Genomic DNA, 12,623 nt, shown 5'->3' on the forward strand with positions numbered 1-12,623 from the left:
GTTACGATAGCTCATATTTTTCAGCACCCACTGTGAGCTGGGGCATACCCCTCTGTAAGATCGCGCTGCATAATTACCACGTCGATTCGCCTCATATCACAACAAAAACGGGGAGTTGGATCTCTTGTCTGGATGCATTTATTCACATTCACATCCTGCATGCATGTTCGGATGAACGCTTCAATGTACCCCCTCTGTTGCAATACCAACGGAACTGATCACCACGTACAGAGGGATATCGCAGCGTATCGGCTTACCATGCTTGTCGAAGCCAAATAATCCGAGTAAGCCATCCTCACAACAGTCAAAAGAACAATCAAAGACACGGGCGCGCCATCCGCATAGCTATCATCGGAAATCATACTGCTAGCTCGCTCAATCGCGGGCTCTCAAATACTCCTTGACCACCTCTCCCCACACGACCTGTCTCTTGTAAAATGCCATACGCGGCACACTTCCCTTACTCAACCCCTCCACAGCCTGTGCCAACTCCTCTCCGCTACCCTCCTCCTTGACGTCCTGCAACGGATACTGGTACGTTTTGAAAGCGAACACCAAAGTATCATCATTATCCCGTAGCCGATGTAGCGTCTGCCTCTCGCACCTGAGCACGCACTGGTCGATATCGACTTCCTCTTTCGTCAACGGTTTCACCTCCTCCCCATCGTAAAGATGATTCCCACCAAGCGAAAAGAGCTTTCTATTCATTGTCACGCTCCAATTGTGCCTCTTCACGATCTTACCGACGGGTAGCGCCGCGAAGAAGCGGTCCATGCTTCTCTCTAGCTTTTGCGCATAACCAGGAACAGGCGTGTGGATATCGGCAAGCCGGAGGCCTAGCTTGGCTAGCGTGTCAAAGCCCGACGGAGAGCAATTGGCGAAGCCTTCCAGGCGGTACCTACCCTCATCCTTCGGGTCGGGCGATGGACGGAGGAACAGGAATTCGGTGTCGACGTGGGAACCAAGGGTGCGGAGCGCGTCCGTGACGCTAGTGGGAGGCTGCAGCGGGATGGCTTCGCCGGTGGCAAGATTGTGGAGGTAGGCGTGGCCTGTTTCTGGCTGCAGTGCGTGCGAGTAGATAGTGGGGAAGCGCCGGGGGAGGTACACGCCCGTCATCCACTTGTAGAACTCGTCGACGGCGGGTTTGACGGTAGAGATGGCGGCGACGACGTGAGCGCCGTGGTCAGCGATGAGCTGCCGCCGGAGAGTGAGGCGGTCGAGATAGGTATTGTCCATTTCGATGAGTTCAGAGATAGTAGTGTTTTCGAGTGCTGACTGAAGGTTAGTCCTTCATTTCAGACAGCAGACGTAACGGATGCCGCTGACCCATTGTCAAGTGGTATTTGGGCTTAAATGGCCGGATTTTTATGGGCTTTGTCTCCCGCCAATCGAAGTCTCTAAGGGGAGTGATCGCATAGTATGCTTCCTTGTCCGGCTGCTCCTTTGGCTTGTCATCTTTGGGAATGGTGGCTAGCACGGCTTTCTGGTAGGATATCAGCATTGTTGTGTAGTTTAGGCGGTTTGTTGGACTGTGTACCCTCGTTTTTGAGGTACCCAAAGAGAGGACTCGGTAACTCAGGATAATGGCCACAAGCACCAGGCTTGCGAGCAGGGGGGTTCTCGAAACGTCAATGAATAACATTGTCACGCAGCTCCTACAGCCGAAAGGATACTGTGGAAAAGGCTTCCAATGCGTGAGAAAGCAGGAGAGTAGAGGTTAGCGCAGCGTCCATTGCTGCGGTGATGCTCGATAAGCCTCAAGCGATCGGCTGGTCCATCTGATGCCGACTGTTTCGATGAGTGCGGAGTCACCACCCGGCCCGGATCCAGTTGCCCTTTGAGGCTAGCTGCAGCTGCCGGGGGCCGAAGCTCGAGAAGAAGAAAGTCTTGGCTGACGCCGCTGATCAGTCTTTGGCGACAGAAATAATGGTTCCACCTTAGAGCGCGGCATGGTGATGTGCTAAATGAACGAGTTCTGGAGGACGCTCGACCAGTAAAGCTGCTTTGGGCGAGTATTCAAGCTGATTGGTGGGTCAATGGGAGCGGGCTGATGTTGAGATTGCTGGAAAGCGTTGGGGATAGCTTCACTTGAGGTGTCAAACCAACAATGCAAATGACGCAGCTCTCATTGGAATGTGACACCAGCGTCTTGGGGAATGATGAATGCCTTGCCAGGTATGCAAAACCAACTAGGCAGCAGCCATTATACTCTGTGAAGTGATTCGGACCAAACGCCGTGATTAGGAGGCATCGCGCCAAAAGCCAAAGTAGTTGATGAACGAGCTCTGCGCAAGTGCGCAGGAATTCCCTCTATGCTGCGGGTATCCTTCTCCTGGCGAGCCGCATCCGCCGCGTTCAACTATCCTCCTTCGCAGTGTTGCGGAATTGTATTGAAGCATCCGAGTCGACGGCTCGCGATGTTCCCGATGTATGCGCATTCGCCTCATCGCCAGGGTGTAGCATTGGATTGAATTGGCGACGCTGGCCGTCGGGGCGTTCGGTCAGGCTTGGAGCGCGCGGTCGCCGCTTTCCCATTGCACGTCCGCCGAAGACGGGCAGCTCGTAGGCTACGGTGCGGAAGAAGTACAGGGCGAGGTCGTAGAGGATCAGGACAGCCCAGGGTCCGATGGTCACAACGCCGAAGAAAATCTGTGAGCAACGTTCAGCGGGCAGGCGGAGTTGGGACGGGAGGGCGAGTCAGGCAGCCCTACAAAAAGGCGGGCGATCCATGTTTCGAAAGAGCTAAGATGATCCGGAAGGATAGAGGACCAGGCCATTTTGCGCCAGTCGTCAGGCTGGTTGGAGCGGCGGGGAGGCGAGGCAACGGCGGGCGCTTGCCCTTCTTATTGCGTCGGGAAATGGGATGCAATGAAAGTGGTGAGACGCGCGCATGCTCGGATGCCGCGGCGAAGCCTGGGCCAGCCTGCCGATTACCTACGCTCAGACGTCATCCACGACCTCGACTACAGCGCTTGCGTGCAGCGTCTCTGCTATCGTGAGCACGCGCAGAAGATGGGCGCGCCCTAAAGCAACGTGCGCGGATGCGGCCCGCGATGCCACTGCGCCGCCAGCGACCGCTCTTCCGGCTGTGCACCCCAGGCGTCCGCGCAAGGCTGCGATTTATGCACCTGGCGTCCAATGATGCGCCTTGGATGAAGCTTTGAGCCACAGCTCCCAGCGGCGCTGACGACGGCTGAGCCGCGTCTAAGCTGGCGGTGCAGTCACAGGCAGGCTGCCGCCTGGAGCTTGCGGGGAGAGGGGCTCGCGGCTGCGCGACCTTGCGACCTTAACCACCGGGTGCCCTGCCTCAGATCGTACCCTCAACTCGACTGCGAATTGCATCGTCTGCGCGGAATCCTTCAGAGAGCGTGCCAAGACATGTACAAGCTGCCCTGCTACCTTTACTTCTAGCTGAGCTCACCACTCCTCGGCCGCCTCCTTCGAGCTTCCTCTCAACGACTGCCTGCGTCAGCCTTGCCAACGTCGACACTGCATACCCTACCGCGCCGCTTTCACTACTATCACCCCTCGTTGCGCCAAGTCTTCAACATGGACGACACAAGCTTTCTCCTGGATTGGCCGCGCGGGAATGTCACCTTCGCGTTCGAGGATTTTGGCGGCGAACAGACGAGCGTCCAAGGCCTCGATCGAGATGTCCTAAGCATGCGCTCCGCTCTCCTCGGCATGGCACCTGAGGACGACGCTGCGGGAAAGGCCTCGCTCACCCTGAGCGTTGCGTCTCACGCGGCTGGTGTTGCGCTCGTCCGCTTCCTCTACCTTGGCAACTACACCATTGATGGCCCAGACGAGTTTCACGACCCTCAATTCCTCATCCACGCTCAGGTCCTCCACCTTGCTGATGCCATCAGCTGCCCGGAACTAGCCAAGCTCGCCATGGGCCAGCTAAACTACAATGCTGAACTGGCTGTGAGCTTCCCCGCCTCGCCTGCGGATCTGGTACAGACTCTCATCTTCGTCTACACCCACCTCCCCCACCTGCCGGAGGCTCTCAGCACGATGCTCAACTACTGCGTCGCTTCTTTCACGACCCACAAGCTGAGCGAGGACGCCGACTTCAAGCGCCTTGCTGGGACCCACGAATCCCTTCTCTCAGACCTGTCCAAAGTCAACGCCGAGCGCGGCTTTGGTAAGTACCCACCCCCTTCACTTCGAACGGCAACCACATGACCTAACGTGCAGCCCAGAGAATCTCGACATCCCAAAGATGGTTGGTCCAACGCGCCCTGGTGTTGTAGACGTCGACATCGCGAACCTATTCGCCGGTCATGCTGTTGACCAGGAGCCGGCTCGCTCGCGCCAGAATTCGTCGTCTTCGATCGACCACGCTCTGGAGTGTGGAATGGAGATCCGCAATCTGCCCATCCGTGTCAGGGAAGAGCACGACGGAGCCGAGCCGGGCAGCCCGGCTACCGAGGATGGGTTTGTTCTCGTCGACAACCCTGCGGTTGAGAAGCCTGCGATTGACGAGTCCGACTCGGAATGGTCTGTTATCTAGGCCTTGGCGATACTGGCATCAAAGCATTTTCATGGCGTGTTTTAGGCATGGGCTGGGTGGTAATACCCTGGATAAAAGGAGTTTCGGTTTGGGTCGTTTATAGTATTGCATGAAGACATCCTGTCTTCCAGTCGGTCAGCGAGCAAAATACCAAAGTGTTACCGCGTCTTGTTTCTTCTTCGTCACCTCACATGGTAACTTTGAACACTAGATGCCACATTGGCTCCTCCAGAGACGTATTTGGATCTTGTGCTACGACGGTGTAAACGGTGGATGAAAATGAGCAATAGTAGAAGAGAGACGATTCGGTGTCATCGCTAGATTTTGCTCGCCGATGTTCTGTCATACAGCGCACGAGGCCAAGAAATTCAGGCAGCGCCTATTCGCCTAATCAGACGCACAGCATGACCCGGTGGGTCGCGGGCCCTGGCGAGGGCGGGCGCGCGTTCGGAGAGCGCAAGCGACGAAAGCGGAGCTGAGCCTTTTGTGCGGAGCGGTCGTATCAAAGTTTCGATGGCCTAGGCGCCTTTGCCGCTGTGGCTGCACGGCCAAACCTTGGAAGGGGCGTTCCGCACAAATCTCTCACACAAAGAGCGCGTCCGCACAATTATCTCATCATCTGCAAGACAGCGTTTCACCGGTGAGACGGAGCCCGCTGCCTCGGTTCCAGAGATTCTGGGAAGCGCCAGGGGTGCGCATCTGAGCCGTTCCGCGAATACCACGCAGTATTGCTCCGAGCCTACTATCGGCCATAACGCTCGGCGCGGGGTCCAGCTTTGTCGGACAGGCTGACGCTCACGCTTCACCACGGACGCAAGCAAGCGGGTGGCAAACATGAAGGACGGAGGGCGCATTGCATTGCAGACGCGCAGTGCGCCTAGCTGCCGATAGAGGCGGTTCAGATTCGCTGCTCAAACCTGCTCAATAAATTCATGCAGAGCCGGCATATACAAGGTGATAGAACGTGCTCGCTTGGCGACGATGCGCGCAGCAGTGCTGATGAAGCCGACAGTATTGCCGTGTTGCGCGTGCGGCGGTGCCTGGGCAATCAGCGCGGGCGGAGCAGTGCTGGGTTGCACTTGCCAGGACCGGATGGGGTCCAGCCTCATCAGCAGGCGCGAAGCTCGTGCGGGCAAGCGCGGCGGGCCAACGTCCGCCTGAGCTTTGGTCGAAGCTGCCCTGTGCCAAGGGTTGCGGTCTGCTGATAAAAGCCCCGCCTTCGACCTACTTAAACCCCACCATCCTCCAACTCTGCTGCGACAACGATCCACTCAGCGACCGACAGCAAACTCCTCACAGTTACACCACATACCTCAACAACAACCCCCCTCACTCAATCATCATGTCTGACCACGGCTGCTCCTGCGGTTCCAACTGCCAGTGCGGTGCCAACTGCACCTGCGGCGTAAGTACCCTCTTACAATAACGGTTTTCTGCAGGGCCCCGCCAAGCTGACTCCGCGTGCAGAAATAAACTGCTTGCACATCTTGCACCACATCATGCTCTCTCGGAGTGAAGCATAGAGTCCCGACGACGACGGTCTCACGACCGCCATGCTTTCTTGCTTTCAATCAACGAGTCTTTCCTACTGCAATAACATCTACATCTCCTCGGCTTGATCCGGCAATTTCGACTCTCTTCTCAGCACGCCTCTCAACGGCTACTTGGAATGGGCGGCACACGGGGCGAGAGGAAGAAATACGGCAAATGGACATTCTTAGCGGAACATCAGGCTGAGGTTGTGGGCTATGGCATGCACTACTATACCAACTGACCGGCGACCTCCGGGATGAGCTCTAATGAAAAATGACCTGGCAACTTTGACTGCTTCTTGCCTACGTGAAATGTATTCTGGTTGTGTCAACATAACCGGTGTTGTCGCTCTTTGCCTGCGTGTGAGATTCTTGGCTCGGGTGTGTGCAAAGGCGGCCGAAAAATAGCTTGAGCCGGATCGATATCATAAGCGGGCATTTCCCCACTGGTGCATCCGCTGCCGGCCTATGTCATGCATTTCGGCTAGAGGTTATGCACAATGAAACGCGGACCCGCTATGACGCTGCTGCCGAGGAAGGATGTGCTGAAGCAAATGGACGTGCAGCACCCATCACACGCAGCTGGAGATCACGGCGGGAAGAGAAAAAGGACCATAGCTCCGTGTCAAGAAGGTCAGAACATCTTGTGAGGAGCACGCAAAGCATAATCATGTCCTGGCCAAGGATTTATATTGGTATGGAATAAAGAAAAAGACCATGTATTGTTGCCCTAATATCCTCTCCAAGCTCCATAACCGCCGAAACTCCCCGGCCCACGTCCACCAATCCTAATAGGATGATCAAGCCCCCATGATGGCGAAGAATAATGTTCTGGTGAAGCGGAACAATACATCGACCCATCTGACGAAGCAGGTTGAGTAAATCGGAAAGAGGATGATGGACGGCTGTTGTCGTTGATATCGTTGCTTTTCATGCGGACGGTAGAGACATTCGAACAGGCGTTATGGGTTGTCGATGGCAGTTTAGTGCTACATTTGCCAAGCAAAACGGCATGTGTTAGCCAATATGTCTTAAAAAAATACGCCTCGCTCTTTTTTTTTTTTTTTTTTCATTGCTCTGACTGTCTGCCACTCTCGCAGCTTGACAGGTGGAGCGTGAGCGTAAGAGACAGTCTAGCATGGAAGCGAAGGAGTTGGCCTGTGGCCCCCTTCCCCCCGAGCATAGACTTCATCGTCTCGGCGAGGAGAGCAGATGGTAGGGGCCTGGGTGACAGCTTACGCCACAGGAGCTGCAGGAGCAGCCGTTGCACTGGCCGTTGGCGCAGTTGCAGGTGTTGCAGGTGCTGTCGGGGGCATGTCAGCCCACTGGCTTCTAAAATAAACTCCATCTACGAAGGAGAGACGGGATGGACCGAAGCCCGAGGGTGTCGTAAAATGAGCAGAAAGGCAGTGGCGGGGGAGAAGCACGCACCAGGGAGACATCTTGGTAGTGGGATATGTTTCGAAAAACGGGCAGTTGGTTTGATGGAAGGGTTTGTAGAAGTAGTTGATTGAAGTGATGGTGGAATGAAGAAAGGAGACTTCAAGGTGCTCAACGAGGTCTTTATATATCTTGCTCCTCCCACCCCTATCTTGCGGGATTCCCTTGGCTCGCATGGATATTCCTGACTGAAACCGCCTCGCCGATTACCCACCTGTGCTAACTCGAGCCAACACCACGATGCAGATGGCGGCACGAGACTAGTGCGGGGCTACAGCGGACATACAACTCAACGTGGCGCTTCACGCGGATAAGCCCAGAGACTGCGAGGCTGGGGCCGGGGGGGGGCATGGGGCCAGCATCCAGGCGCCACTAGGTGCTTCGAAGAGCCCGCCAGTCTGGGGCTGGTGCTTTGGAGGCGCTGTTTGTCGCCGGACGGCGTCCTCTTGGACAAAAGCGTGGCGCCGGCAGTCGTGATAGTCATTCGACATGGAACCGTCGTGACGGAGGTTAGTGGGTCATTGCCATGCGGAAGGTGCGGGGACTTGCAGTGGGGCGCCGCAGTGGTGGGGGCGCGGTGCGTTGCGCATCTTCGTCGAGCAATTGGTCAGATCTAACATGGGGGATGGAGGGTGCGTGGGTGCGCCTCCGAGTCGAGCCCGACAGGGAAGCAGCGCGGTACGGCTCGCCCGGTTGCAGGCTGAGGCGGACGATAGGGCCTGACCCTCTCCGATCGAAGTTCCTGGTGGCTGCATGACCGCGTCCGGATTGGGCAAAGGCGTCGAAGTGGTGGTGCAAGAGCCGAGCGTGATTGGCTGCTTCACCTTCCGTGTCACATGGTTGGCTTACCTTAAGTCGACACCTGCCGGCAGCCGTGATGCTCGTGACTAGCTGCGCGGAAAGTGCGGTAGGGCCATCAGCACCGTATTTCGTCACTGTTTGCTGCTGAGACAAGCACAGCCTGATAATCGGCCACCCGAGCGGCATTTTTGCGGCTCGGAGTCCGATCCTCACTAGAGCTTTCTGTGACCTTGATTGAGACCGGCGTGTCTGCGTAAGCATCGGCTGTCCTGCCAAGTACTGGCGTCGCGTGGGATGGTTTTCACAGATACCAATGATGGACAAGCCCGTGAAGGTAGGGATCTTGTGACGACCACTCTCTTGCTAGAATGCCCTGAGCAGGCCAATTACATAGCCTTGCGCGCCTGCTACGCTCCGCCAATCGAGTCCATACAGTTGAATTTGCCGACAAAAGCAAACATGCCAAATCCATGTAACGGCGGCCGCCGTCGTGTTATCGGTACCAACACCCGTGAGGTAATGAGAACTGGCCCCGTGAGGCTGTTAGTCATTCGCCCGAAAAGGCTCTTTTCGCCCAGCGGAGCTACGACCGGAATCCATCCTCTCGAGAGTGGCTCTGGGGAAAGCAATGAAGCCGCTGATATCCGTATCAGAATGACCAAGATGCGCCACCGTATACCCTGTGATGAAGCCATAATGATACACTAAAGGATTATCCCAAATCCATGCGCGCCTCGTCCCCCAGACCCCATTCGCTCTCTCGCGTTGCGTGGTATCGGAGTGGTGTATGAACGTCTTCATCATCGTTCTGAAGATCCACATCGCCACCATCGATGCTGCCAGTCGCGATGCTTTTCTCACTAGCTGCTCTGCTCGGTCGTCGACCAAACCACCGTCTCTTGCGGACTTTGCCATCGCTTCCAGTTTCATCCCTGGTTGACATGGAATATTCCGACGGAGTCTCTTCCGGCCTTGCTGTGTCTGCCTCAGAGAATGAGGGGTCGTCGTTCAGCGGCGGCTTAGGGGTAGGCGAAGGAGTGATCTCTGTCGAAGGAGTGATCTCAACCAACTCGGCATCACGGCACCATTTGCGTCGTCGAGTATACCGCCCCCAGCCATCTTGTCCACGTCGACCATCCCGCCACTGATAGACTGTCAGCCGCGTATGGGAAAGGGCCACGTCTGTCTTACCTTGTTATCATAGTAGATCCAACCTCGGTTGTCGTCGTCGCCCTCACTTTCCGCACCCTCAACTCTCCACTCGCTCCCTTCGACCCACCGCCATCTTGCGTGTCCGCCGTCAACCTCCGGGAGGTCAAAGTGGTCCTTCTCTGGTGCGGGATTCAAATGCTCGTCTGTCCATGGGGCGCGTTCATAGGCAAGCAAGGAAGATGTCCATCCGATCCCCAACCATCGACGCTGATTCTCGAACAGCGCAAACGTGAAGCGAACGCCAGGTGAGACTGCCCTATGCTTAGCAGCTAAAGATGCTGCGATGGCGTTTGCGTCCTTCCTCCGCGGTGGGAGTGGGGGAGGCCTGCCTCTTTCGGAGCCTGGCGCCGTAGGCTCGGGTTCGCCAACGTCGAGGCCGGTGATGAGGGCCAGGGAGCGGCGGACGAGCCTGGAGCGCCAGAGGATGATGCGGGTCACGCGTGCGGGCCGCGAGTGCCAGCTCAGAATCATTGTTCCGAAGGCCAGGACAATGCGTCTGGTCGTCAGCAGGCGCAGCGGTGGAAGCGTAAGCGCCAACCAGACTGGGGTCAGAAACAAAATGCGGATGAACAAGGTAGTCAATGCGGGGCGAGTGGTGGCCGAGGTCGCGGTGCGTTGGGTGGATAGGAAATCTGTTAGACGAATAAAGGGATCCAGCAAGATGTTGCACCTCGAGGTGAACAGCTTCAGCGTGTCGACAATGTCCTCGAGACTCTTTTGGTGGCTCTCGCTGGCGACGGATGCGCCGCGCTTGTGTCCCTTCGACTTCTCGCCAGTCCAGCCGGTGGAGGAGAGCGGCGAGTACCTACGCGTATACATGCCTAGTATTATGCCAGCCACAGCAACAATAGGACCGGCGAGCCTAATGATGGTGCCTCCGTACAGTGTCACAGCCCAGAAGGCTGCGATGAAGAGGAAGCTCTCCCACGGATCGCCGGTGGTCCATGATAGCAGGCCGACGAGCTTGTTGAGCGGTAGCAGGAACGGATGCGAATAGGCGAGGGCACGGGTGACCTGCGGCGGGGTTGCGGCGAGCAGCGGCGACTTCTGGTGGACGAGGATGGTAGAGCGCTGCTTCGTGGCGGCGGGGAGGTGGCCTAGGGTGGCGGGCGAAAAGGCAGCAAACGTCGGCGGATTGGGGTCTCCGGCGCCCGGCGACGCAGACTTTGAGGGGTTGGAGGAAGGGGACATCTGAGAGACCCAGGGTGTATCTGTATGCTGCATTAGAACGCTGGCACCATCAAGGTATTCAAAGTCGCGGTCTTGCCAAGTGCGGCCATGCATGCGCAGTGATCACGGCGTCATTCCGCCGAGAGGCAGGGCGAGTGTTTGGTTCCGGGAAGGGCGGCAGCGAGCGGGCGGGCGCTGAGCAACAGAACAGGTTGCGCGGGCGATTTGGAGTCCTGCTGGCCGGCGCTCGGTGCTCCAGGGCTGCACGAGGGCCACGATGCGATATATGCCCTTTTGGGTACGTCGGCTTTCAGCGCGGTCGGCACATGTGATCGAGAGCCTTTCGGCCACTAGGTAGACGGGCTGCTGCTGGGCGGCGGAGCAGCGACGACGAGGCTGCACGGCCGGCCGGCCTGGTATCGACGAGAAATCTCCACCGCAGCGCTCACGCGGGCGCTGCTGTCCATGGTGGGCTGGGTGAACACATCGACCTGCGCACCGCGTTGCCGCACCTGTGACGCTGTCTTCCCCGGAACCGGTGATCATAACGTAAGCTGGGGGCGGGCGGGCTCGGAGCCTTCGACGCCTTTTCGCCGACCCGCCTGTCATGTTTGGCCTCTGGGAAATTTTGGGATCCTCAACGCCATCCATCCGCTCCCGCCCTCATTGACGGCAATCACGTCTCTTGTCCTTGTCCGCTCGTCAGTATGGTAAGGCTGCGCCCGCTGCCCCCACCGCTGCTCTGTGCGCGCGCTCATACTGATCCCGCCAGGCGCATCGCATCATCACCCAGGTCGTCGTCACCGGTTCCCGCGTCTTTGGCCGCGCCTTCGCCGAGGCCTGGAGACAGGCCGCCGCATCGCAGAAGTATGCCCAGGCCAACGCAAAGAACGGAAATGGCAAGACGTTTGCCTCCTCCGGCCTGACCCTCGAGGAAGCCTGCAAGATCCTCAACGTTGCGCCGCCCAAGGGCGGCAAGACCGACATGGAGAACGTCATGGACCGATTCAAGAAGCTGTTCGACCTCAACGACCCCAAGCGTGGCGGCAGCTTCTACCTCCAAAGCAAGATCCTACGCGCCCGCGAACGGATAGAAATGGAAGTGCGGACGGCCGAGCAGGCCGCGGAGCGAGAGGCGGAGCTGAAAGAAGGTTGGAACCCCAAGCTCTACAAGGAAAAATAGCCAGGCCATGGAGCTTACCGGATGGACTGTTGTAGCCCGGTAACATTATCGCGCCTGTCTCCATGACATTTGGCGGCCGAAGCAGCTTAGACTCCAGCATTGGCGCATTGCATGGGAGCATTGTCCGGGTCTATTGCATCAGCACGGAGTTTCGGAGTTGCGGTTTGCACAAAAATGGGAAAGAAGAGCATTTGGAGCCGGAAATGGGGTCCGGCTGGATGTTGGAGGACCATACTACTCCACTCTGGACTGTACATTTATCACCACTTGTGCCAGTACGTTTCGGCGATGCGAATTATTAGAAAGAGCGGGAAGAAATCGAGTCCGGGAACCATCCCGAAGGCGTGATGAGCACCTACTACTACCCCCTGCGAGCCATATTCGTTATCTATATGCTTTCGCGTGGTCCCAGATCTTATCCAGAAAAACTGCGGGGAAATGAGCATCCAGCGCCAAAGTTGCGTCTGGGCAGTTTGATCCACGATGGAAGACCCCTTCATAGCTAAAGCTGTGTGTATGATAAAAGACGCTTCAGATTGAGGAAACCAGGACGACATTGTGTACCTACCGTTGAGCAAAGCTGGGGGCTGGATGAAGGCCATTGACTCGGCAATCTTGGTGAAGGACATGGTTGACAGTGCGCCTGCCGCTAAAGTAGGCCATTGGTGATGCCGCAGCTGGCTGCAGGCCCCTGCTAGACCCTGTCGCTGGTCGCCCTGAAGAAGGTGACGTAAGCGAAGAAGATCTGCAGGTAGACGCAACTTCCGAA

The 12,623-nt window shown here is 57.1% G+C and overlaps 5 protein-coding genes across 5 annotated transcripts; 2 read left to right on the forward strand and 3 right to left on the reverse strand.

Annotated features, from left to right (window-relative positions):
- Window positions 1-375: 375 nt before the first annotated feature.
- LTHEOB_413 (uncharacterized protein) lies at window positions 376-1,501 on the reverse strand (the record flags this gene model as incomplete). Its single annotated transcript, XM_035513130.1, has 2 exons — window positions 376-1,271; window positions 1,327-1,501. 2 exons carry the CDS (start codon window positions 1,499-1,501, stop codon window positions 376-378), a joined length of 1,071 nt encoding a protein of 356 aa, XP_035372415.1.
- An 854-nt stretch (window positions 1,502-2,355) lies between these two features.
- On the reverse strand, window positions 2,356-2,777 carry LTHEOB_414 (uncharacterized protein; the record flags this gene model as incomplete). Its single annotated transcript, XM_035513141.1, has 2 exons — window positions 2,356-2,649; window positions 2,712-2,777. 2 exons carry the CDS (start codon window positions 2,775-2,777, stop codon window positions 2,356-2,358), a joined length of 360 nt encoding a protein of 119 aa, XP_035372416.1.
- Window positions 2,778-3,549: 772 nt separating this feature from the next.
- Window positions 3,550-4,516, forward strand: LTHEOB_415 (Self-incompatibility ribonuclease; the record flags this gene model as incomplete). The annotated part of the gene is made up of 2 exons (XM_035513152.1): window positions 3,550-4,147; window positions 4,206-4,516. The coding sequence occupies 2 exons, from the start codon at window positions 3,550-3,552 to the stop codon at window positions 4,514-4,516; spliced, it is 909 nt and encodes a 302-aa protein (XP_035372417.1).
- Window positions 4,517-9,001: 4,485 nt separating this feature from the next.
- Window positions 9,002-10,692, reverse strand: LTHEOB_416 (Integral peroxisomal membrane protein; the record flags this gene model as incomplete). Its single annotated transcript, XM_035513163.1, has 2 exons — window positions 9,002-9,433; window positions 9,481-10,692. 2 exons carry the CDS (start codon window positions 10,690-10,692, stop codon window positions 9,002-9,004), a joined length of 1,644 nt encoding a protein of 547 aa, XP_035372418.1.
- Window positions 10,693-11,378: 686 nt separating this feature from the next.
- Window positions 11,379-11,854, forward strand: LTHEOB_417 (Mitochondrial import protein; the record flags this gene model as incomplete). Its single annotated transcript, XM_035513174.1, has 2 exons — window positions 11,379-11,381; window positions 11,444-11,854. The coding sequence occupies 2 exons, from the start codon at window positions 11,379-11,381 to the stop codon at window positions 11,852-11,854; spliced, it is 414 nt and encodes a 137-aa protein (XP_035372419.1).
- Between the last annotated feature and the right edge of the window lie 769 nt (window positions 11,855-12,623).

This window comes from Lasiodiplodia theobromae (assembly GCF_012971845.1).
Source record: "Lasiodiplodia theobromae strain AM2As chromosome Unknown scaffold_1, whole genome shotgun sequence".
Lineage (NCBI taxonomy): Eukaryota > Fungi > Ascomycota > Dothideomycetes > Botryosphaeriales > Botryosphaeriaceae > Lasiodiplodia > Lasiodiplodia theobromae.